Source organism: Candoia aspera, chromosome 1 (genome assembly GCF_035149785.1).
Source record: "Candoia aspera isolate rCanAsp1 chromosome 1, rCanAsp1.hap2, whole genome shotgun sequence".
Taxonomy (NCBI): domain Eukaryota; kingdom Metazoa; phylum Chordata; class Lepidosauria; order Squamata; family Boidae; genus Candoia; species Candoia aspera.
In genome coordinates, this window is record NC_086153.1 from 55,322,009 (window position 1) to 55,347,227 (window position 25,219).

Below are 25,219 nucleotides of genomic sequence, written 5' to 3' on the forward strand. Positions count from 1 at the left end.
GGAATTCTTCAAACTTTATTTTGTTTTTCAGCTGGTATGAATGTGTCCCCCAGATGTTTGAATGTAAATTCCCCTCCTCACCCTAGCCAGGTTAGCTAGGGATTATGGGAGTTGACGTTCAGCAACAACTGGAAGACAGCAATGTTCTCATTCCTGCATTGCAGGATGAGTTTAAGTTTGCCCCACTATGGACAATTTCTTAGAAGTAAGCTTTATTGGACATGGTTAACCTTTTAAGTAAACATGCTTAATTCTGCTGTATTACGTTTTTTTTTTCAGAATTGATCATTATGCATTTATTTATTTAAAGTAATTTTATCCTGATCTTTAACTAAAAAGGTTCCTGATAATGGCTTAGAAATTTCAGCACTGAATCAATTCTTTAGGCTTATCACTATTTGCATTTTTTTTATTCTAACCCTTTATATGTCAAAATACTTTTCTAAAAGTTTCCCAATTTGGAAGTCATTAGTTACCACATTTTTGAAAAATTCTTATTTCTAGCAGAATTACATTTTTATCCTGCCTCTCCTCTAAAGAGCTCATTGCATCTATAGCTACCATGTTGATAGTAAACAGTATAATGCAATAAAAAACAGAGTAAATGGAATATCACCCATGAAGTTTCATAATGGTAATTGTTGGTGCCTGTTTGCTTACTTTCTATTTAAAATATTTTATTCCAATTTTTGAGGCTAACCATACTAAAAGGAACTGAAAAGGAAGTTGAACTGTGGAGTCCTTGGTGCTCTCTGAGCCTTGTTGTTTTCTTGCAGATGTTTCATTGCCAGACTAGGCAACTTCTTCAGTGCCTAGTCTGGCAATGAAATGTCTGCAAGAAAACAACAAGGCTCAGAGAGCACCAAGGACTCCACAGTTCAACCCTGAGCTACAAATATTCGCTTCAAAGGAAGTTGAAGTTAATTTTCCCTAGATCAAATTCAGCAATCATCTGTTATAGTGCATTGGCTCTTTTATATTGTCAGCAACTACAATGTATAGCTGTTTGCTACAGGTGAAAACTGATAGCCCTTATTCTGGGTCTTTCTTCTTAAAATCAATGATGTATTTATCTTACTCATTTGGAATGGATCTTATTAATTATTCAATACTGTGTTAATCTTTAGGCTTGATCTCTTTTCTTAGAATTCCTGAAGAATCACTGTACCAGACAGGAATGATACGGCAGAGACAGAGATGTCTGGAGTCCCAGAAAAGTGAACAACAGGAGTTCCCAATGGTGATCTTAAACCCCTGCATCACCAGCAAAAGTGCAGCAGCAGCAGCACAGGTAATTTCTCTAAAGCAGGGTTTCTCAACCTGGGCCACTTTAAGATGTGTAGACTTCAACTCCCAGAATTCCCCAGCCAGCATTGAAGTCTACACATCTTAAGTGGTCCAGGTTGAGAAACCCTGCTGTAAAGTATAGCAGGCTGGAGGAAGCATAAGGATTTTATTCAAAGGATTACAAGTACATGCTGCCCTTATCTGAACTATAATACCATCGAGGTGGTGGAAGGTCTATTTGCTGATGGTAAACTATAAAACTGAGGCTGGAAAGGTGACTAAAACAGGATGCTCAATTAACAAAACCTACTGGTGGCTTTTTGTACAAAGGCACTCAAGAAAAAGTAGCATTAAAATATCTAAAATACCAGTGATAATATACAGTATCAAAGAAGAGACATCAGCAAAATGATAGGATAAGCAAAATGGATTTTTTTTCAGCACTTAAGCAGTGATGGGATGAAAATAGCAGTGACACTGCAAAACAAAAATATGTTTGTCCCATGGGCTTGACACACAGAGAAGTGCTCCATCGTATATATGAGAATGTACATATTTCAAACCCAAGATGAACAAGGCATACTACACAAGTCTCCTTTGTTACACAGAAGTATCCTCCTTGAATGACTCTTAGGGACACAGAGCCATCGAGTTCCTCCATTCTTGTCAAATCTCTGAAAGAGCATTTGAGGTTACCATGTGTTACTCTGATCACACTGACTGTTGAACCTTATCACATTTGTTGCCATTTGTATAAACTCTAGCTTCCAGAATTGAGTTATAAACATGGCTTCCAAAAGCCAACATTCTCCAGTCTTACTGATAGTGGCAAAAAATAACCTGCTTTCCAGATGTGTTTGGACTACAACTTCCAAACCTCCCAGCCAGAATGTCCCAACACAGTTGCAGAGGGCCAGACTAGGGAAAATAGATATGCATGGAAAAAAATAGGAAGTACATGTCTTTCTATGAAATAATTCAAGATGCCAATATAAGCTTGTATATTTTTAAAAATCTTCTCTTGTCTAAAACTCCCTGCACACAGAAATCTTGCATGTCTTTATAAGCTTGTCATTGAGATGCTGATTATTTATATGCAGAGAGGTGTTTACTGTGGAGAATGTTTAGATAATCAGTGCTTTAATTACATTTTGGAATAGTGCATTTGCTTTTCTTCAGTTCAGATTAGAAGACCTGACATGAGCTGATTTCCTCCTTGGTAGTTACGTGATAAAATATTTATGTATAAAAGATTCCTCCACAAGATATGTATGTAAGCTGTCACATCCCTGACAAATATTCCGTTTCCAGTATTTTTCTGGAATGTAACTTTATCACCTGCAGATCATTCTGTGTGCAAAGAAATTGCCTTGTGATAACTCTTCCCATGAAGCCAGGGACATTATTTACTAATCTGTTCCTTTTCAGAATGTCTGCATCAACCATCTCTATTTGCAGTTTTGCTTGGGGTTCATACAATCTTGAATATCCTTAGCATCCCAGGAATTAAAGCTGTAAGGGATCGGCCCTTCCAATAGAAATACCCTGTATTATTTTTCAGTTAGACTGATATTCTACTTTTCCTTCAGGAGCTCAAAGCGGAGTACATAACATTCCCTTTTTCCCCTACAACAGTCGTGTGAGGTAGGTTGGCCTGATTGACCACCCTGTGAACTTCCATAGTTGACGGACTTGAAGCTGAGTCTCCCCAGTCCGAGCCCAGAACCTTAATCCCTTACTTCACACTGGCCCTCTTATATGCCGCATAAATCTCAACCTGAGCTCATCCCAGCAACATTTGTACTAAAATGCAGGCTATTATAGTACATAATTCTTCTTCATGGATAAGAGAGGAATAAAATGAGAGTTATAATTTCCTCTCATCTTTCAGACCTGTTTACTCTTTTCCCTAGTTCTAAAAAATGTACTGAATTGCAGTGATACATTAAGTTCATACTCTGCATTCATTCAATATTAAATTGCCTATTAAAGTAAAAGGAGCTTAATGAAGCTTACTGGTCCCCCCCTCCCAATCAGTAAAAGCAAAAATATGCAGTGTCAATCAGAGAGTATTCTTTGGAGCAGATTAACAATTAGGTGCCACTTACAACCACAGCCGCATCCAAAGGTATGCTCTGCCTTCCCCCGTGCTAAAATTATCTTTTTAATATAACAATACTGCACATGTGCTTCAACTTTAGCAAAAATAAAGGCCCACAACTATTCATAGTACAGGGCCTTTCATTTCCACATTTCAACAGTTCAGGAGAAGAATTATTCCTTCGTGTATCACATGACAGACAGTAAGTTTCTCTTCCTGTATTTTGTCTGTGTAGTCCATGTGAACCTGTTGCAGTCACTGAAGAGTTAAATCCATTCATCTCAGTGCAATATCTTAAGTATAAAAAGTTTACTAGCTCATTTTTGAAAATTAGCCTGGAAATAACTGGAGGCTCTCTATTGGCAAATATGTTTCAGATGCTCAATCAAATTAATAACAGGGAGAAATATTGCACATTAGCGCCTTTTCTACCATTAGTACCATCATTAAACAATGAGCCATAAGAAGATCTTTCTGATTTATGGAAAGGTGTCTAGGCTCTAATTTTACTGATTGTCCAAGAGAAAGAAAATTTCACATATAACAAAAAGCCACTGAGTATTTTTTTTATATGCTGTCATTCAGACTAAAATGCTGACTGTGTAACTTAGTTTGCTGGCTTCAGTTATTGGCCAGGATTCACAAGAGCATGAGGAAAGGATTGTACATGCTGCTCCAGCATTTTAGTCTTTCCCTCCCTTCTTCCTTTTGGGCCATTAGCCAGTCATTAGCCTAATAAATAAATAATGGTAGCTTGTACAGCAGGGATCTTGCTCTTTCCTGTCTTTTAAAGTCACTGGGAGCTTTAAGTTTGCATTACTCCCCTCCAAGAAGCTTCCAGTGCCACTAGTTCAATATTTAAGATAATTTTTACAAAAATGACTGTGCAGGAAATATTTTCTAATGCCAAGTGATACAATATGGTGTGTAGATTCTCCGAATCCCCTCTGGGAAGAGCTGTGTCCTTGAAGAGCCTGCTGTTCCCCATAGCTCCCACTTCAAAAAGTGAGGCCACGGTGCAAGCTCAGGATGGAGCTCTGAGACTCTTACATCAGGCTGTAGAGTACTGCTTGGAAGTCCAAATGACATTTTTGTACTTTTGCTCATTTCCAAAACTCTGTAGAAACAGTTCTGGTAAAGAACTTTCCATGGGTGGGGTAAACGTTGTATTGTCACTTGCAATCTCCTGAAACATTTTCTGAACGAGAAGAAAGAGACAGATAGACGGTTACGGTTTTTAAGTACAGCTTGCCTTTGAGAGTAGAAGTGAATTGTAGCAGAGAAAAATGTAGACATTGTTTGGATGATTTCTTCCTGTTCTTCTACTATGGCCATGTTTCTTCCAGAATAGTCAGTCCCAACCTAGCACTTTCCAGATGTGTTGAGACTTTATCCTCACAAAACCCAGCCAGCAAAGGCTATAATAGCTAGTAATTATGGGAGTTGCAGTCCCAACACATCTGGAAGTGTCAGATTTGGGGTGGCTATCCAGAGAGAGGCTAGTGAAATTGGCCCTATTCAGTGCATGCCTAAGAATATTTATGTCTCCATCTTTCTAATCCCTGGAGTATCCAACATTCTTTGGGTTAAGTGATTACAACAAAACAGTAAAGAAAAGTAAGAAACATAGCTGAGGAAATAGCAGAGGAGAAAACAAGGAAAATAAAAAAATTAAGGCTTGCTGAGTAAAATAAAAAAAACAGGGTGTGAAGGCAGGAGAGCTCTGCTGCTGTGCTACTGCTGCCTCAAGCATGCAGCTATCCTAATAGACAAACAGGATCTGATGCCCTTTCAGATCCATCTAAACCAGTGGCTTTATTATGTGTTTGAGTGTTTCTTATTTATTGTTTGTGAAGAAACAATATGCCCCTTTTGCTCTGGGTCACCTAACAATTTCTTTTTCTGGCTACCTCCAGTTCTCATCTTGAAAAAATGCTCCACACCACACATCATGGAACAAGGGTCAATCATGTTCCTCATAGTCATTGTTTCCACTGAGCAAACAATTGCCTCCTAGCATCTGCAGGAACTGGTCCACAACCCTCTTCTTCCATGGGTTTGCAGACTCCTGGGACTGAGCACACTGTTTGGCATTCTTTGGCCTTGTTTATGTCTCATTTGTGAAAGGCAGTTGATTGATTTAGCAGTTTGCCAGAGAAATGCATTAGAGGGTAAATAATTGATCATAATTTTGCCCTGCTTTTGTCTAATGAAGATGTCACTGTTTGGCTGGTGCATTGGCTTTCCATTAGAGCAGAGCATCAGCTGATATTAAACTTTGCAGTAACCTCCTTGGAACAGATTTCTGAATCTGGGATTCATTTAATAAACCCATTAATCATTAGCAGTTCCAAGAAACCTGACAAGCTTTAGAAAAGGAATGAGAAGTCTTTTAGGCCTGGATACACTTCAGCACGTCGGTGGCAGCAGCGGTGAAATGATTCTACATGATGTCAGAGAGAAGCTGTCATTCTCCTGTAAGAAAAGAGAGGTGGCCAGCAGGACTGCAGTCTCTAATAATTATTATTTCCTCCTCCTCCTGTTCCTCCTCCTCCACTACTTCTTCCCTCCCCCTGCTGGATTCCACAGCCTGCCTCTCTGAATAACTTGTCACTGGGGTGAATCACCAGCAGCCCAGTTAGTTAATGTGTTATTTTTTATTTGAACCTGTGAAAGATTCATCCTGATGCTAGAACTATTGGCTGCCTCCCCAGTGCCAAGTATCTGTATGGCATGCTTCAGTGAGCACATAGAGGATTGTATGGGGAGATAAACCTTCCTACATGCCATATACCCTATCACCATTACACTCCCCCATGCATGCGCTGTCATCAAACTTCACCTATTTGGAAGGCCAAAGTTGCAGAGTTTATCTGGAAGGGGAAGAAGGTGCCCAGAAAGGTTCATTCCAGCACGCTATCTTTTCTGTCACAGTTGTGGTTTTCCAATCCTGTTGCTTTCCGAAGTGCAATTTAGATGGAGAAGGCCTAAGAGAAGAGGTAATTGCCTCACATTATCTGCCCCAAAAGAGTTGCACTCCTCATCACTCATCACTTGAAAGGGCTGGGTAGAGTGTGGTTTCCATGGCAAGGAATGCAGGCAGAAAATGTTGTTCCCACATGGCTGGTGCTTTCCAAGAAAACTGCACTCATTCTCAGCCCTCCAAACAGTGAACTTCTGGCTGTGCATGTTCCAAGGAAAATTTAGAGATAATGGCAGGCAAGAATTTTTGCAACGATTAGTTTGACAGGGGACCATTTGAATGCCCATATATTCTCTGTAAAGATCAATATTACGTTTGTGAAGGAATGATAGGATTGTGCAGCTAGGGATTTTCAGTAGGTCCCATTGAATGAATCAGAATTGATGCGATGCAACTGGAAAAGTAGGACCACCTAAATGCATCCATTTTTCCATTTCCATCTGAAATCCCCCAATCTTTCCCCACTTCCCCACAGTCTGTCAGTTAATTGGTGGGTTGCCAGGAATGCACACTGTTGTGCTATGAAAGGCAGCATCTCCAGGGCGATGGTGTTATCTTACACAGTAGGCCACATTGGAAGCCATGAGCAACCACTGCTTGTCCTCCATGATCTAAATGAATGGCTAGCAATTAAAAGTATAGTGTTTCTTTGGGAGACATAACCGAAACAGGGACTAAATACTTCTTCTCCAGTCATTGTATAATCCAGATAATGAAAGGGCATCTTCAGATTCTTAGGGCTATTGAATGCATCTCTCTAAGCAGAAGAGCATTTTTGCATGTATACTGGTTATTTTTTTCACTTACCCTATGCCGATGCAGAGAGATTGTCTCAGTCCCTAACCTCTTCCTATTCCTTGCTCAATGCATGTGTCCTCTCCATGAAGAAGTACCCTGACACTGCATCTTCTTCTCTCACTGCTTCACCAGATGTGTTAAGGAAGCTTTGAAAGTCCCTTCTGTATGTCTGGTGGAAAGAATATTTGCAGTGGAACGTGGTATAGCAGCAAAGGCATTTCACCTTGTCAGAAAGCAAGCCTGTTTCTGGTTAAAAAAAAAAAAAAGTGCTGAAATCCAGTGTGAAGGGCTTTTGAGAAAACAGGAAGAGGAGGAGGAGCGGGTGTGTGGGAAGGTTCATGCTCACTTCGCATGCTAACTATTTTCTCTGCAAAACTTCAGCTACATTAACACTGTCAGAAGCTAGGGACTATTTTTCAAGGCTCTAACATCATTCAAGGTGACACCTGTCAGTGCTCCTCAGCATCAAAATGAATTCTCAAAATAAATGTAAAGTATCATCTTTGGCACCTCTTAGTATGGCTGTTTTTGCCTGGCATCACACCCTTTCCTCTTCCTTGCCATTTAATCAGATGTGAACCAGGTGGTGACCCTAGATACAAATATGGAAATCTACGCAACGGGGATGTCACTTGCTAAGGGGGTTGGGGGGGTGAAAGTGACTTTATCTACCATGTCCTTATTTTATCCTTGCTCTTTTCCTAATACTGTCATCTTAACAGACACAGGTTAGAAACCTCCTTATTAACCCTGTTCATTCATCCAGAAGGAAAATATTAATCCCTTTCAAAATTCCAACAACCAGTTTCGACAACCTATTTCAGGGCTTAAAAAATGGTTGCATGTATGGGAGATGAGGAAATCTTTTCCTGAATTGCTTGCATACATGAAGAAGCAGTTATGTAAGTTCCTAAACTTGCAGCATTTCATTGTTTGGAAATCATTTCAGCAGCACTGACAAGAAATAAAAGGGGATTGGTGTGTAGTGCATCCTCTTAGTATCACAGAATGCACATTTATTCTAGACTCAGTTTGGATTGACTTAAAGCCCAAAATGATTGCCTAGGTTGGCTCAGTGGCTTTGCTGATGAATCTTTAGCTCATATTAATCTAGCAAGGTAAATTAGGGTGAGAGATAATGACTGGCTGTGGAAGAGTGAACTCACCACCTGGAGATTGGCTTCACGAGCTGAAGACCTGGGGGGAAAGAAAGATTTAAAGAAGAAATAGTTAAGGAAACATAGTGCTAACACAGAAATAGGAACATAGAAATAGAACAGAGAGATAGAAATTTATAGATTAAATAAGAATAGAAATAGAATAGTTGTAAACGTATAGTAATAGGATGATAGTATAATAAGATAGGAGTTTAATTTTGTACAATAAAACAGTTTTGTGTGGAAAAACAAATACAGTCTGTGTTCTGTACCATATTAAGGAAAACCTTAACACGCCCAAACTAGTTATCCAGCAAGTTTCAATTGTACTAACTATGACACATGATGCCATGAAACATTATTACTGGGGTAAAATAACTCTACCAGTTGCCAGTAGTTTTATGAATACATTTCAGTGTGTAGATTTTAAGTTTTAACTTCCTAACTGGCTCAGAGCCTGACTTTGAAGGACCAGCTCGTTTTAGTATGAACCTGGAGGAGTGCTGTGTCCTAGAGATTCATTTTCATACTCATTTCACTTTCAGGAAATAAGTTCCTGTTCAGCCAGACATTTTAAATTTCATTCACAATAATTTTAACTGTTTCTATTCCATTTTTAATTATTTCCATTTTATTTTGTGGGTTAGCTGATTCCAGTGTCCTACTGAAAGATATATGATAGGGGATGAGGAGAAGGATGCGGGTATTGATACCTGGATCTTTTACAGTCCTGTGTTGTCCAAGGAGATCCCAGAGAATCATACGTGATAGCCATGTGAAGATCTAGTGGTGCATAAATCAATACATTTTGTATCTTCCCACCAAAGCTCTGAGGTGATGGAAGATAGTGGAATGTTAATAGACTCAAAGAAATGAATCTGTTTTAAAAGAACTGTGCTTTTTATGATTTATGCAAAAGTGAGAAATCAGTAGTTGGAAAGAAATGAACCCCAAATAGGAGAGAAAATGTAAGGTTTAATGGATTTTAATTAAATGAAAGAAATGTGTTGAGAAGTAAGGCTGTCAGTTTAATGCATTCTACTTTGTTTCAGGAATGGACATATACATATAACCAGCAAATCCGCTTTCAGCAGTTATGCCTGTCCATACATACCCTCTTTCCAGGTTCCCAGGTGATGCTTTTGCCTTGCAAAGAAGGGGATGGCAAGCAGGTGAGACCAAGATCAGGGATGTTAAACTCTCCTTCAGGATAGCGTACTAGTATTGATGTAAGGTATTTTCTTTCCTTGGTTTGTTTGTATTTATTTACTGGAGCTTCTCTGCTGCTCTAATTTGGAAAGACCATGCCACGTGCTAATGGCAGTTGTGTCTGTGAAAATACACACAATAGACAATCCTAGTAAACTATTATTTATTGGGTCACAAAGAAGTGACTGAACAACAACAAAATATTATAATCAGCATTGCCATGAGCACTTGACAATGTTCCTGAAGTTTGGCTACTGAGTTTCCACTTGCTTTCCTTAAGTAATTGCTCCTCCTGTTCATTCAGCTGTATTGATACAACTCAATGTTAGATAGCTATCATGTATCATAAAGCAGGAGCAAGGAACTCTATTTGGTCCAATGGTCAGACTTCTTCCCAGGGCAATTCCTATGGGTTAGGGGGTATCAGTTGGCATGCCGCATTTTTCTTAAAGCTCCCTCAAACACTTTCCCCATGGCACAGTGAGAGATAGCAATCTTTCTCTTCCTGCAGAAAAATACTGCCCTGATCATTGCAATACTTTTTTTTTTTTTAATTGTATGGCATAGCAGTTTGGTGTTCATGCTGCTTTTCTTGCTGGGAAATCCTTGTGGGGTCCAGTAGCCAGATGTGTAGACTATTTAGCTGTGACAAGCCATGTTGCTCGGGATGCACCAGGAGGAGGCTAGTCTACATTGCACCAAGTTGGGCTGAGAGAGAGTGACTGGCCCAAGGTCACCCAGCTGGCTTCCATGCCTAAGGTGGGACTAGAACTGACAGATGGGAAGAGCTTCTTAAATATAATCTTAATCTTACATTTCCCATTCTTTCTTTAAAAGCGCTGGAATAAAGTTGGTTCTCACATTGAGCATATGGCTACCCGCTACTGCCTGGACACAGAAATGGTGGGGGATACCAGTGAGAGCATGAGAGAAGTGGTCATTAACCCCTGTGACAGCACGGCAATGAGTCAGCGGTGGGAAATGGTGATGTCCTGACCACATCTATCAACTCACCATCAAGCTCATCTGGAAGGACCTTTGTCAGGAACTGGCAAGGCTGTTGTCCAAGCTTGGGGGTTGGTATGGGCTTGCTTTCCTGTGGAGCATGTCAAAGAATAAGAACATGCAGTTGTACTGAGCTTGAAAAAAGGCTCACAAGTGCTGGCTTTGAGACCCAGAGTGGTAATTATTCCAGGCTGGGGGTCATATGTGTGTACTGTTAAGAACACCTCAGTTTAATCTGGAAATATCTTTTGGTAACATCCATCTGTTAGCTGAAGCAAAATATGACCTTGTTTTTGAGAAGGAAACTTGCTTAAATTGATAAGTGCCGAATTTAATTGTCTTTGTCACCAAGGTTGTTGAAAATAGTTGGAAAATAATAAGTGAGCAAAGCAATTCTAATGGAAGGAAGGTGGAAAAAAGAAGCTAAATCTTGTAAGAGCTCATGAATGGTCATGGTGGGAATGATTAGAAAAGGCCAACCAATCTTGCACTTTGAATTAGTGTAATTGAGCACATCTCTGAAATAAGTTTGAAATAAGCTATATTGCACATGAGAATTTGAATGTGAACCATATACTTTTTGTGCAATAGAGACTTTATGTAGTGTAATAAAATTAATGTGTGTGAGAGAGGGGGAGGGAAATGGAAGAGGAGAGTGAAATCTTGGACTTTTCTTTGAATCTGATTATGTGTGTATGAAGGAAAAAAGGGAAATATTTATTCTATCTATTGTGCAAGATTTCTTCCAGAAATGGAAATACAGGGAGCCTGGCTCAGAAATCATGAATGTCTCCTGGAGAGAAGGCAGGGGACAAGACTCCCCATTTTAACTCAGCATAGGGCATAGATTCAGCATATAACTGGCCCTGCATCCTCACACTTCCCCAGAACCGACATGCAGAAGGTCCAGGAGGACACAAAGTGGAAGGTAGATGGACAGTAACATGTCACTTTCTTCAGTTTTCTCAGATGTCCCCGGGGTGGGGGGGACATAGTGATCTCCTCTGACAACCTCTGAGCTTTGACAAGAGATCCAAGTTGTCAATTTATAGTATTGGCTGTATCTTGTTGTTTTCTTGTTGAATTCCCCCTCTTCAACTACCCCATTCAGATCGAACCCTTGAACTAACTATAGCTCAATTACAGAAACTTGAAGAAGGCAGTATCACGTTGCTTGCAGGTACACATCTTTTTTTTTTCTGCTGAAAACCTTGTTGTCTCTGGGTTGAGTGGGGGGAGGTTGTTAAATAAGAGCAGCAAGAATTTCAGCAAAGATCACTGGATGGTGTTTAGATCAGAAGATTGTTTTAGGGTAGGGGGAAAAGTGAATTGTACCAATGCAGAAGTCACTGATGGCATTGAAGTCAGGAGTGGTCCAGATATGAATATGGATTTGCAGTAAGGACATGCATCAAATTTAGCTGAACCCCAAATTAAACCAAAACCTGGGCCTTAATGAAACAGCAGAATCCTCACAGTAGCTGAAAGCAAACTAGGAGTCTTCTTGAATAATTTCATGCTTTGTGGCATTTCAGAAAATTAGTACCATGCTTGCAAAAAGAAAAGAAAACTGCATTTCTCTGTAAAAAAGCAGGATGGGAAAATGGGAAAGAAAGGATGGGGAAAGTGTTGGGTTAGTTGTGACTATCTGGTCTGCCACGTAATTTAAAGACTTACAAGAAATTGGTATATACTTAAAAGAACAGTGAATGCTCCCTGCAATGTATTGGTTCATTTTTTAAGGACCATAGGAAATCATCTCCACATCCTTAGGTCTATAGGTGAACATTAACTGTTTTATGTTTTTAGGAACCATTCCAAAATACTTACTTGAACTACTGCTCTCCTCAGCAAATACCATTTAATTCTGCAAATAACAATAATAATCCCTCCATCTATATGCTTATTGTACATATTTCTAGGCAAAGGTTGCCTCAAAGATGTCAGCCTGGTACCCTCTAGATATGTTGAAGCTAATACTGTCTGGCATTTAGGGGCACTGAAACACTGGGCAAAGGAAGCCTGCAAAAGGCAGTGCTAGTGCTGTCATGGCCCCTTCTAATCTGAACAAAAACATCCTGCCTGTGTGTATGGTGAGTGATTCATACCTCTGTTTGAGAGGGTGGATTAACACTGTTCGTTATTCCATCTCTGGGGTCTCAGATGAGCCTAAAACCACCTGCTGTTCATAATTGTAATGTGTCTTTCATGATTTAAGAACCTTGGAATAGGGAAAATTTTCAAATCATAAAAGTAATATTTTGCTATTTGAAGGTTATGGTCTCTTATTTATTTGTTTGTTTGTTTGCTTCTATACTGTTCATCCTCCAAAAGGAGACCAGAAAAGGGGAGGGAGAGTCTTAAATAAAACCATCACAATAAAACCATCCAAGCAGGGGGGGAAATAATAAAAGCTAGGGTTGTGCAGTATGTCAGATTTGAGTCCCCAAAGGTACTTCGAAGAGCATGGAGGTGTGAATGTAGCACTCATCTACAACTCCTGAAAGCAGCACTGTCTTTTCCTGAGGTTGCATGGCTGTTTTTAAGAGCTGCAGGCAGGTTCCAAACTCCTACATTCTCTGAGCAACGTTTTGGAATCAAATCCAAAGCTCTGCACAGCTGTATTAAAAACAAAACTCATTAAAAAACAAAAACAAAATAGATATCAAGCACACTTAAAGGCTGTCTATTCTTGGAGAAGCAGTCATCCCATTAATACTTTTAATGGTTTTCTGAAGGAAGTCAGTATGTGGGACAGAGCAATCACGCATCCCTCAGGAGAGAAGTCCTTAACTGGGTGCCATAACAGAGAAGGCCCTACTCCTGGGAGCTACAGTAGATCTACCGGTGGAACAAGAATAGCCCTCCCCAGCTGATCTTAAGTTGGATAGTATTGGGGGAGGTGATAACTTGTTCCTGATCCTGAACCTTTAGGCCTTTATGGATTAATTTCAACACCTGAAACTGGATATGGAAGTACTTAGGCAACCAGCACAGGGTTTCCTGGACTCATATTATATGGTCTGATTTAGCTAATTCACTTAATTGGACAGCTACTTTCTCTGGACCCCTGCAGTAATCCAAGCAATGAACTGTATTATTAAAGCATAGGTCACTAAGAATAAGCTAACTCAGTTCAGGAACAGTCATAGCTGGTATATCAACCAAAGCTGGCCTTCCTTGCCATTGAGGCCACCAGTACCTCCAGTGATAAATTGGAACAATGGAGAACCAACAAGCAATACTGGGAGTACTATCCCCATCAGGCCACCTTTCTAATTCCCAGGCAGAACAACCTATCCACCATGCCACCATCTTACCTTGATTGAGGAGCAGGTTATTGATCCTGTTCTAGTATGCTAAAAAAACATGAAAACAAAAAAATGGACTAAAAAAATTGGCCTGCCCCTTCCAGTGACATTACAGTATCATCAAAGGGATTCTGGTAGCCCTTCAGAAGTCAGGAGCTAAATGGCAGCCTACTGTCCCTCAAACATTGTCAATCCATGGGCTAGTGGGACAAATTAATCAGGTATTCTATGGCAATCGGAATTTATTTAACATATAGGAGACCAACTTATCAATTTCTGTCACTCCAATGATTTCTTGATAGCTAGTGCTGCCTTCAAACAATGAAAATGATGCCTCTATACATGGAGAGCACCAGAGGGAGTATATAGAAATCGAATTGATATATTACTGCTTAAAGGAGGTGGAGGAGCTCAATTATAGCATCAAAGACATTGCCAGGTGCTGACTGTGGAACAGATCACGAACTGTTCATGTGCAAGCTCCAAGTTAAGCTAAAGAACAAGAAAGCCAGTCAGTTTCCACAATATGATCTTGAACGTATACCCACCATTTTCAAGGAGAACATCAGGAATCCCACAAGATGGTTGTATGATGTTAAGTGTTGGTTGTCTCTTCCACTATCTTGAGTTTTTATTTTTGTTTTTCTGTTTTTACTTAGTGTTCTATGAAGTTTATTGTTTTTATGTATTGTACACCATCCAGAGTCACATTTTGTGAGATAGGCAGATAGACTTCAATTGCTTTGAAGTCCTGAACCTCATGGATGGAGAAACTGAGGAATTATGGAATGAACTTAAAGTAGTAGTTAAGGATGAATGAGAAAAGTGACTGCCAAAAATGAAGAAAGAGAAGAAAGCAAACTGGATGTCAGAACAAGCTGTAGAAATAGCCAGGAAGACAAGCCAAAACTAAAAAAGACAAAAATCTCAGAAAATAATTTAACAAAATTTCAGAGAGCTAATGAAGAGACAAGAAGCAGTATTACAACATCTGTAAAGACATCAAGGATGGAAACAGACATGGAAAAGCAAAGTCTCAATCTCTGAACTCAAAAGGAGGTTCCAACCTTGAATTGGTATGCTTAAAGGATGCCAATGGACAGATAGTAACCAATTCAAAGTAGATCAAAGGAAGATGGAAGGAGTATACTGAAACATTTTACAGTAGAGATATCAACACCCAAGATACCTTAGAAAATATTCCCTACTTACAAGAACATCTAATACTAGAAGTTGAAGTTAGATCAGCACTCCAGTCATTACAAAGTTGGAAGGCTACAGGAACTGATAGAATACCCACTGAAATATGGCAAGCAACAGAAGAAGAATCAGTCAGTGTTCTAACCAAGCTATGCCAGCAAATCTGGGGAACAACACAGTGGCCAACAGATTGGAGGAGGTCAATCTACATTCCAATACCAAAAAAAGGAGACTTAACAGAGTGTGGAAACTATCATACAAAATCCTTAGTTTTACATACTAGCAAAATAATGCTTAAGATCATCCAGTGAAGATTAGAGCCCTACATGGAAAAAGAGATGCCAGATGTTCAATCTGGCTTTAGAAAAGGTGGAGGAACATGAGACATTATTGCTGATTGCACACTGGATAATTGAGAAACCCAAAGAACACCAAAAAGAAGTTACTATGTGCTTCACTGATTATAGAAAAGCCTTCAATTGTGTGGATCACGTCAAGCTGTGGAATGTGCTCAGAAAAAATGGGACTTCCAGAACATCTCATTGTCCTGATGAGAAATTTATGTACAGGTCAGGAAGCCACAGTACGGACAGAACATGGCGAAACAGACTGGCTCCAGGTTGACAAAGGAATGTGACAAGGCTGCATACTCTCTCCTTACAGGTAGTCCTCCACTTACGACCACTGGTTCAGTGACTGTTCAAAATTACAATGGTGCTGAATGAGGGGACTTACGACCAGTCCATGAAGTTGCAGCCGTTGCAGTGTCCCTGCAGTCACGTGATTGTGATCTGGGTGCTCAGGCGCCGGTCTCGCAATTACAAAGTCACAGTCAGCTGCAGTCACGTGATCACCATTTGCAACCTTCCCTGCTGGTTTCCAACAAGCAAAGTCAATGGGGAAGCCAGCAGGAAAGGTTGCAAGTCACTCCCATAATTTACTCCTGCTGCTTTTTCTCCCAAGGAGCCACACTATGGAGTATGAGATCCCAGAGATCTCATACTCTGTAGTACTCCCACACCCATGCGTGCTCCATAGTGTGCCCACCTGCAGCACCACCCACCCACCCATGGCCCTTGCCAGCCCATCTACACTCCTGCAGTGCCCACCCACGGCCCTCACCAGCCAACCCGTGCTCCCCAGTGCCTGCCCGTGGCCCTTGCTGGTCTACCTGCACTCCCCAGCACCCCCTGCAGCCCTCACCAGCCCACCTGCAGCCCTCGCTGGCCTGCACATGCGCCCTTGTGCCTGCCTGCAGCACCCCCCACAGCACCTGCACACCCTTCCATGCTCCTTGCCTGGGACTCCCACCTCTTCCTGCTTAAAGACCCATGTGATCCTCGAGTTATGACAGTAACTGGGACTGCTGGGATTGCCATCACAAAGTGATGCAGTCACATGACATCACGCTTTACAACTGCATTGCTTAACTACAGCAATCCCAGTCCCAATTGCCGTTGTAACCTGAGGACTACCTGCATTTATTCAATCTATATGCTGAATGTATATTAAGGGCAGCTGGATTGGAAGAAGATGAGCATGGTTTTAAAACTGGAGAAATAAATATCAATAACCTGTGCTACGCTAACACTAGCCTGATAGCTGAAAATGAAAAGTATCTGCAAAATCTAGTAATAAAAGTCAAGGAGCAAAGTGCAAAAATGAGACTAAAATTAAATAGAAAAAAGACCAAACTAATAACAACAGGCAGAACAACCTGGCTTAGAGTTGACAATGAAGATTCTAAAGTGGTGGATAGCTTATTGGATTGCATATAGATTACAGGCTATGGGGAGAAGAAGTTTTTTTATCTGTAACTTTAAAAGAGGGTGAAAAGTTAGTATATTAGCTTATGCTCAGTGTGATGAAGGTTGGAAGCCACTTCTTTATCATTTTCTTTGTTGCCTTTTTCTTTTCTTTTCTCTTCAATTTTTTTCTGTTTCTTTTTTCTTCTAGTTTAGTTTGTAGTAGTTTTTACTATGTTTATTAAAAGTTTTAACAAAATTATTAACAAAAGGAGGAGGAGGAGGAGGAGGAGGAGAGGAGTATGGATGCTTTTGAACTTTAGTGTTGGAGAAGACTCCTGAGAATACCATGGACATCCAAGAAAACAAACAAGTGGATCACTGAACAAACCAACACAGAGTTCTTACTCAAGGCATGAATGACCAGACTCAAATTATCCTACTTCAGACACATTATGCAAAGACCAAACTCTTTTGAAAAGGCTGTAATGCTGGAGAAGTTGGAAGGAAAGAGAAAGAGATGATGACCAGGAGCAAGGTGGAGGACTCAGTTACAGTAACAATGAGTGTACTGTTGGAAGACCTGAAAGACCAGGTTGGGGAAGAGAGGATCATGGAGAAAATCTATGTAGTCACTAGGAGTTAAAAACGACTTGATGGTACATAATCAGTTAAAACCCAATGTATGTTCATTGAGAAGTCCTACAATAAGACTTAATCCCCACTTACAACAGGCTTAATTTAGTTCAGTATTGCGTATTCAGATGTGTTGGTTCAGATGTGTTGGTAACACAACTTCCAGAATTTCTGGCTGCCCTAACTGCAACCTGTTATGTTGTTGTTGTTTATTCGTTTAGTCACTTCCGACTCTTCGTGACGTCATGGACCAGCCCACGCCAGAACTTCCTGTCGGTCGTCAACACCCCCAGGGATGAATCCATCACCTCTAGAATATCATCTATCCATCTTGCCCTTGGTCGGCCCCTCTTCCTTTTGCCTTCCACTCTCCCTAGTATCAACATCTTCTCCAGGGTGTCCTGTCTTCTCATTATGTGGCCAAAGTATTTCAGTTTTGCCTTTAATATCATTCCCTCAAGTGAGCAGTCTGGCTTTATTTCCTGGAGGATGGACTGGTTTGATCTTCTTGCAGTCCAAGGCACTCTCAGAATTTTCCTCCAACACCACAGTTCAAAAGCATCGATCTTCCTCCTCTCAGCCTTCCTTATGGTCCAGCTCTCGCAGCCATATGTTACTATGGAAATCACCATTGCTTTAACTATGTGGACCTTTGTTGTCAGTGTGATGTCTCTGCTCTTAACTATTTTATCGAGATTGGTCATTGCTCTTCTCCCAAAGATTAAGCGTCTTCTGATTTCCTGACTGCAGTCAGCATCTGCAGTAATCTTTGCACATAGGAATACAAAGTCTTTCACTGCTTCTACATTTTCTCCCTCTATTTGCCAGTTATCAATCAAGCTGGTTGCCATAATCTTGGTTTTTTTGAGGTTTAGCTGCAAGCCAGCTTTTCCACTTTCTTCTTTCACCTTCATCATAAGGCTCCTCAGTTCCTCTTCGCTTTCAGCCATCAAAGTGGTATCATCTGCATATCTGAGATTGTTAATGTTCCTTCCAGCGATTTTAACCCCAGCCTTGGATTCCTCAAGCCCAGCATGTTGCATGATGTGTTCTGCGTACAAGCTGAATAGGTAGGGTGAGAGTATACAGCCCTGCCGTACTCCTTTCCCAATCTTAAACCAGTCCGTTGTTCCGTGGTCTGTTCTTACTGTTGCTACTTGGTCGTTATACAGATTCTTCAGGAGGCAGACAAGATGACTTGGTATCCCCATACCGCTAAGAACTTGCCACCATTTGTTATGGTCCACACAGTCAAAGGCTTTATAATAGTCAATAAAACAGAAATAGATGTTTTTCTGAAACTCCCTGGCTTTTTCCATTATCCAGCGGATATTGGCAATTTGGTCCCTAGTTCCTCTGCCTTTTCTAAACCCAGCTTGTGCATCTGGCAATTCTCGCTCCATGAATTGCTGAAGTCTACCTTGCAGGATCTTGAGCATTACCTTACTGGCGTGTGAAATGAGTGCCACTGTTTGATAGTTTGAACATTCTTTAGTGTTTCCCTTTTTTGGTATGGGGATATAAGTTGATTTTTTCCAATCTGATGGCCATTCTTGTGTTTTCCAAATTTGCTGGCATATAGTATGCATTATCTTGACAGCATCATCTTGCAAGATTTTGAACAGTTCAGCTGGGATGCCGTCATCTCCTGCTGCTTTGTTATTAGCAATGCTTCTTAAGGCCCACTCAACCTCACTCTTCAGGATGTCTGGCTCTAGCTCACTGACCACACCGTCAAAGCTATCCCCGATATTGTTATCCTTCCTATACAGGTCTTCCGTATATTCTTGCCACCTTTTCGTGATCTCTTCTTCTTCTGTTAGGTCCTTGCCATCTTTGTTTTTGATCATACCCATTTTGGCCTGGAATTTACCTCCAATGTTTCTAATTTTCTGGAAGAGGTCTCTTGTCCTTCCTATTCTATTGTCTTCTTCCACTTCCGCGCATTGCTTGTTTAAAAATAATTCCTTATCTCTTCTGGCTAACCTCTGGAATTTTGCATTTAATTGGGCATATCTCCCCCTATCACTGTTGCCTTTTGCTTTCCTTCCTGTCTTGGGTGGCCCTTCACGGTTTAGCTCATGGCATCATTGAGGTGCTCAAGGTCCAGCACCACAACAAGGTAACGATCCTTTGCTGAAGTGCAACCTGTTATAGACTGGGTTATAAAGAACAGCTGAATTAACATCAAACACTAAGTCAAAACCAAGTCATGTGGCTTAGCTTACTTTAGCTCAGTGTGTGAGCTGAGTTTTCCTATTGCTAACCTACAAAAATTTTCAATCATCCCTAAATATCTGTGCACAGGATCTTTGAAGGCTGGTTATTTGCAAGTAACAATTTTAGCTGACAAAGCTGACCACCTTATGTTAGGTTGCTTTCTTCACAGTTTATGAAAATAATATGACTAATAAATACATTCTTACCTGGAATGTATTTCTGAAATGAGTGTTAGTATTGTTCAAGCCATCTCAAAACTTTAAAGGTAGAAACTAATGCTGTCCATATAATAAAATCGGTAGATACATTATTTTAATGATATAGGCCTGAAACATACTGCACTTTAGCTGAAGGGAAATGTGCTTAGAATTATGGGCCAAAAGATTACATGAGCCAGGAAAAAAAAAAGCATTATTGGCAAAACTATGCATAGCTCATATATCATAATGCTATTTGTCTCTCCACAAAAAAAGAAAAAAAATCTATTCCCCTTCCATCACTCATCTGCATTTTAAATTAATATTGCTTTCAGAACTGAAACAGATTTTTATTCAATTATTTCAATTTATATTCTTCTCCATGTTGAAAGCACAAGACAATTTGCACTTGTGTTTCCTTTTTTCTAAATAGCATTTTAAGTATCTTTTGTGTCTAAGGTGCTCAAGGCAAGCTAATTGGGTGGTTGTTGCTGCTGCTTTTTTTTTTTTTTTTTGGCTTCCGAATAATTCTTGTATAGTAAGGGAATGGGAGAGAGAGAGGGAGAGACTTGCTAAAAATGGTTCTAGGCACTTTATGGAAGTGCCAGCCATTATAGTTCACATACGATGCAGTCACCAACCCTTCAGCACATAAGGAAATTTCCTGAAAAACTTCCTATACGGCAACTGAGCCAAATTATGGGCAGCCACTACCTGCCCAATGGTTAATGCATTGGGCTAGAACTAGAAAGATTTGAAATCAAGTCCACTCTCAACCACAGAAGATCATTGGGTGACTTTGAACCAGTATCTAAGTGCAACTAACTTCATAGGGTTGGGTGGGGGGGAGATTACATTGGAGGAGGGAATGCATTGTATGGAACACTGAGGTCCTAGATAAAAAGTGGGGTATGAATCTAATCAACAACTCATCCTGAACTGTGCTGGACTGTGCTGAAACACTCAGAAGGCTACTTGAGTTAAAACTTCACAAAAAATGAAAATAAGATCATCAGATTTTATGACTCACCATCTAAAAATGTGATGTGTACAAATTCAGAGTTAGGGAAAGGGAATTGATTTATTTGTCTGTTTTCATCAGTGAGTTCAAGTACTTTGTTTTATCCCAAAGAATCCAAGAGGAAAATGAAAAACTCTGTCACAGAAACAGCCACTCTGGGACATGTTGTTTAGTAAATAGTACTCAGCAGGGGACAGCACCTTGACAATCTTCTCTGGGCTCAGAAGTTGAGAAGGGTTAGGCCTGGTCCAAGATATCACCAGAAATTAAACTTGGCTGAAAGAAAAATAGCTTGTGTAAATATACATAAATACTTATGTGCATATATGTATGTATGTATGTGCTCCACCCATATTTACTGCCACCAGATTAAATAAACTGTGTAGGATAATATCCATTTGAGAAACTTTGCTTAAAAAAAGCCAGCAAGATTTGTAGGTGTCTACTACATAAATTCAAAGCTAAACCTTGATCTGAATGCATCTTTACACTTTCTATCTATGCAGTGGCTTTATTTCCTCACCACTTAATACATTTGCAATGGATCTTTAGCTTGAAAGATCAAAGCCATTGTAACCTGAAATTGATTTTCCTCTACAAGAGTTGTTCAAAGCAAAAACCAATTTCGTTTGTATAAAGTACATTCAATGCAAGGAGATGCACCTGGTATCACCTTTGAAACTATTTCTGCCCAACCATGAATAACAAGTGACACAATGGAGGAAATTCTTATAGCCGATCTGATCTCTACCCACCCATGAGACAGCAATGAAACTTGCCAAGTGTATTTGCTCCAGTTCAGTATGTAGGTACAGTATACTCTAATATTTCATAATCTTGTTCCATAATGTAACCCATGGGTGTGCTGAGTCAACCAGGAAAGAATCTGGAAACCTTGCAGAGTTTCAAGAACTTCCCTGCATGGGCTCTGATTGCATCTAGATTCAAGCCATGGTTTATTTGGAGAGGTTGTCATCTGGAACTGCCCACACAAGCAGAACTGGCCTTGGTCTAGAGGTTGTGGCATACAGCCTTCCAGTACTCCTGCAGAATTGTTACTATAAAGCTATTTTCACATGACGTACTTATCCACGCTAAAATACGGTTTATGATCATGTCTTGTTCAAGTCAGTTTGGACTACTGGTGACTTGTATGGATATTGATGCAGGGTTTTTTGGCAACAAGACAGAAATGGTTTCCAACTCCTTTCTTCCAGGATGTTTTTTCCAAATTACCACTCTCACCTACAGATCTAAGGATTTCCTCCTGGTTTCCCAGCCCAGTACTAACTAGGTCCAATTCTGCTTAGCTTTTCAAGATTAGCCAAGGGCTGTTAAGAAGGTTGTCACCTACTGTACTAATTAGGTTTCTCAATTCTGGGCTCTACAAGATACACTTAATTATAAACTACCACACAACATGCTAAGGGTTTGCCCACATGTAGGTCAGTGTGCATATGAAGACAATCATTGTCATCCAAGGCAAACTTATGCTAAGGTTACTGTAGTTGTAAAGAAGACACTGCTTTACCCAATACAACTAAATTCAAGTGCCGAATACAGAAGTCAAGGCATGGTTTGACAGATCAAGCAAGAGGTCCATGTGACACAGCACTCTGTTGTTGACAGTTTATTGTATGGCCATCCATCTTAAAACCAGAACTTTGGGCAGCTCATAGATATAATATAGAAACAATATCATACAAATAATAATTAAAAAACCAATGAAAACAGAAACAGAAAAACCTGGCACCACAACCAAACTCCTTTGATGCAACCCACAACACTCTCTTCCAACTCCAGCTTCATCCTATACTGTCCCAGTGCTGGGGGAAAAGCCAGCTCTTCATTTCTTTCCAGAATGTCAAAACAGCAGGGGCCGTCGGAGCTCAAGAAGGGTATTCCGTAGGCACAGTTGAGCTGGTGCATATATTTATCTGTGGTTTGTTTTGATATTGCTTGTAGCATAAGTCACAACGGCCGGGTTACTCTGTGTGGTACAGTGCCAATGTTTGTTTGCCCACCCATTTGACATGTGACAATTTAATTAACAATCAATTAAAAACAATGAAAATTAGAAACAAAAACAAAAATGTTGCTATCAGGCTGACTCCAAACATACAACCACAATGCCAGGATAGGCGGACCCAACAGCCTGGTCTAGTTTATTTGTTTTATTTATTTATCAAATTTTATTACCTTCCATCTCCCCGCCAAGGAGGCACTCTGGGCAGTTTACAATAAAAACAAAGTTAAAATTCAATACAATTCTAAATACAATAAATACAAAAGTAAATAAACAATAAGAATAAAAACATGATGAAATCCAGGTGGCTGAAGGTTGTCTATCAGTCTGTGAGTGTAAAGGGCCATTCTAGGGCCATTCTAGGGTGCTAGCCATCCCCAGGAGTGGCCCTGCCCGCTCCAGGCCTGCTGGCAAAACCAGGTTTTTAGTTCTTTTACAGAGGTCCAGGAGTGAGGGGGCTTGTCTCACCTCCAGGGGAAGAATGTTTCAGAGGGCAGGAGCTACTGCAGAGAAGGCCCACTTCCAAGACCCCGCCAGATGGAATGGGGTCCGTAACATGCCCTCCCTGCATGACCAGGTGGGACAGGTCGATGTGATGGGGATGAGACAGTCCATCAGGTAACCTGACTAGTTGCAGGAGAAGAACTCATCCAACACCATGCTAAGTCATAACCTTGGAAATCTCATTATGATAAGTCACATATCGCACAATGTGTGAATTCAGCCAACACAGATGCTGCAGGAAAGCTCAGAATTATATTATGATCCAGGTAACCATGCACTAAAAAACTAGTATTTAGGAATACATAATAGAGCTACAGAATATTGCACAAAAGCATCATTTCTAGTTTTTGTGGTGATGTGCATTTGTAAACTTCAGCAAAGGATCGTTACCTTGCCGTGGTGCTAGAGCTTGAGCACCTCAGTGATGCCATGAGCTAAACCGTGAAAGGCCACCCAAGACGGGAAGGTCATGACAGAGAGGTCAGACTAAATGCGATCCCTGGGGAAGGTAATGGCAACCCACCCCAGTATTCTTGCCGTGAAAACTAAATGGATCAGTACAACCAGAGATATGTCAGTATACCATCGGAAGATGAGACCCCCAGCTCAGAAGATGGTCAAAATGCTACTGGGGAGGAACAGAGGATGAGCTCAACTAGCCCCAGACGTGATGACGCAGCTAGCTCAAAGCTGAAAGGACGGCTAGCAGCCAATGGTGCTGGTGGTGAACGGCGAATCCGATGTTCTAAGGATCAACACACCATTGGAACCTGGAATGTAAGATCTATGAGCCAGGGCAAATTGGATGTGGTTATTGGTGAGATGTCAAGATTAAAGATAGACATTTTGGGGGTCAGTAAACTGAAATGGACTGGAATGGGCCACTTCACATCAAATGACCACCAGATCTACTACTGTGGACAAGAGGACCACAGAAGAAATGGAGTAGCCTTCATAATTAATAGTAAAGTGGCTAAAGCAGTGTTTGGATACAATCCAAAAAACGATAGAATGATCTCAATTCGAATTCAGGGCAAGCCATCTAACATCACAGTGATCCAAATATACGCCCCAACCACAGATGCTGAAGAAGCTGAAGTAGAGCAGTTCTATGAGGATCTGCAGCACTTACTGGACAACAAGCCTAAAAGAGATGTTATTTTCATCACAGGAGACTGGGATGCTAAGGTGGGTAGTCAAATGACACCTGGAATTACAGGTAAGCATGGCCTGGGAGAACAAAACGAAGCAGGACACAGGCTGATAGAATTTTGCCAAGACAACTCACTCTGCATAACAAACACTCTCTTCCAACAACCTAAGAGACGGCTTTATACATGGACTTCACCAGATGGACAACAACAAAATCAGATTGACTACATCCTTTCCAGCCAAAGGTGGCGGACATCTGTACAGTTGGTAAAAACAAGACCTGGAGCTGACTGTAGTTGAGATCACGAGCTTCTTATTGCACAATTTAGGATCAGACTAAAGAGATTAGGGAAGACCTACAGATCAGCTAGATATGAGCTCACTAATATCCCTAAGGAATATGCAGTGGAGGTGAAGAATAGATTTAAGGGACTGGACTTAGTAGATAGGGCCCCGGAAGAATTATGGACAGAAGTTCACAACATTGTTCAGGAGGCAGCAACAAAATACATCACAAAGAAAGAGAAAACCAAGAAGGCAAAATGGCTGTCTGCTGAGACACTAGAAGTAGCCCAAGAAAGAAGGAAAGCAAAAGGCAACAGTGATAGGGGGAGATATGCCCAATTAAATGCAAAATTCCAGAGGTTAGCCAGAAGAGATAAGGAAT

General features: G+C 40.5%; 1 protein-coding gene across 1 annotated transcript in view; it reads left to right on the forward strand.

Annotated features, from left to right (window-relative positions):
- Positions 1-12,813, forward strand: part of GALNT14 (polypeptide N-acetylgalactosaminyltransferase 14) — a 294,843-nt gene extending 282,030 nt beyond the window's left edge. Inside the window, exons 13-15 of the mRNA XM_063304437.1 lie at positions 1,147-1,291; positions 9,379-9,498; positions 10,373-12,813. Of these exons, the coding sequence (XP_063160507.1) occupies positions 1,147-1,291; positions 9,379-9,498; positions 10,373-10,531 (424 nt within the window). The 3' untranslated portion in view covers positions 10,532-12,813. The remainder of the gene's footprint in view (positions 1-1,146; positions 1,292-9,378; positions 9,499-10,372) is intronic.
- Positions 12,814-25,219: the final 12,406 nt, after the last annotated feature.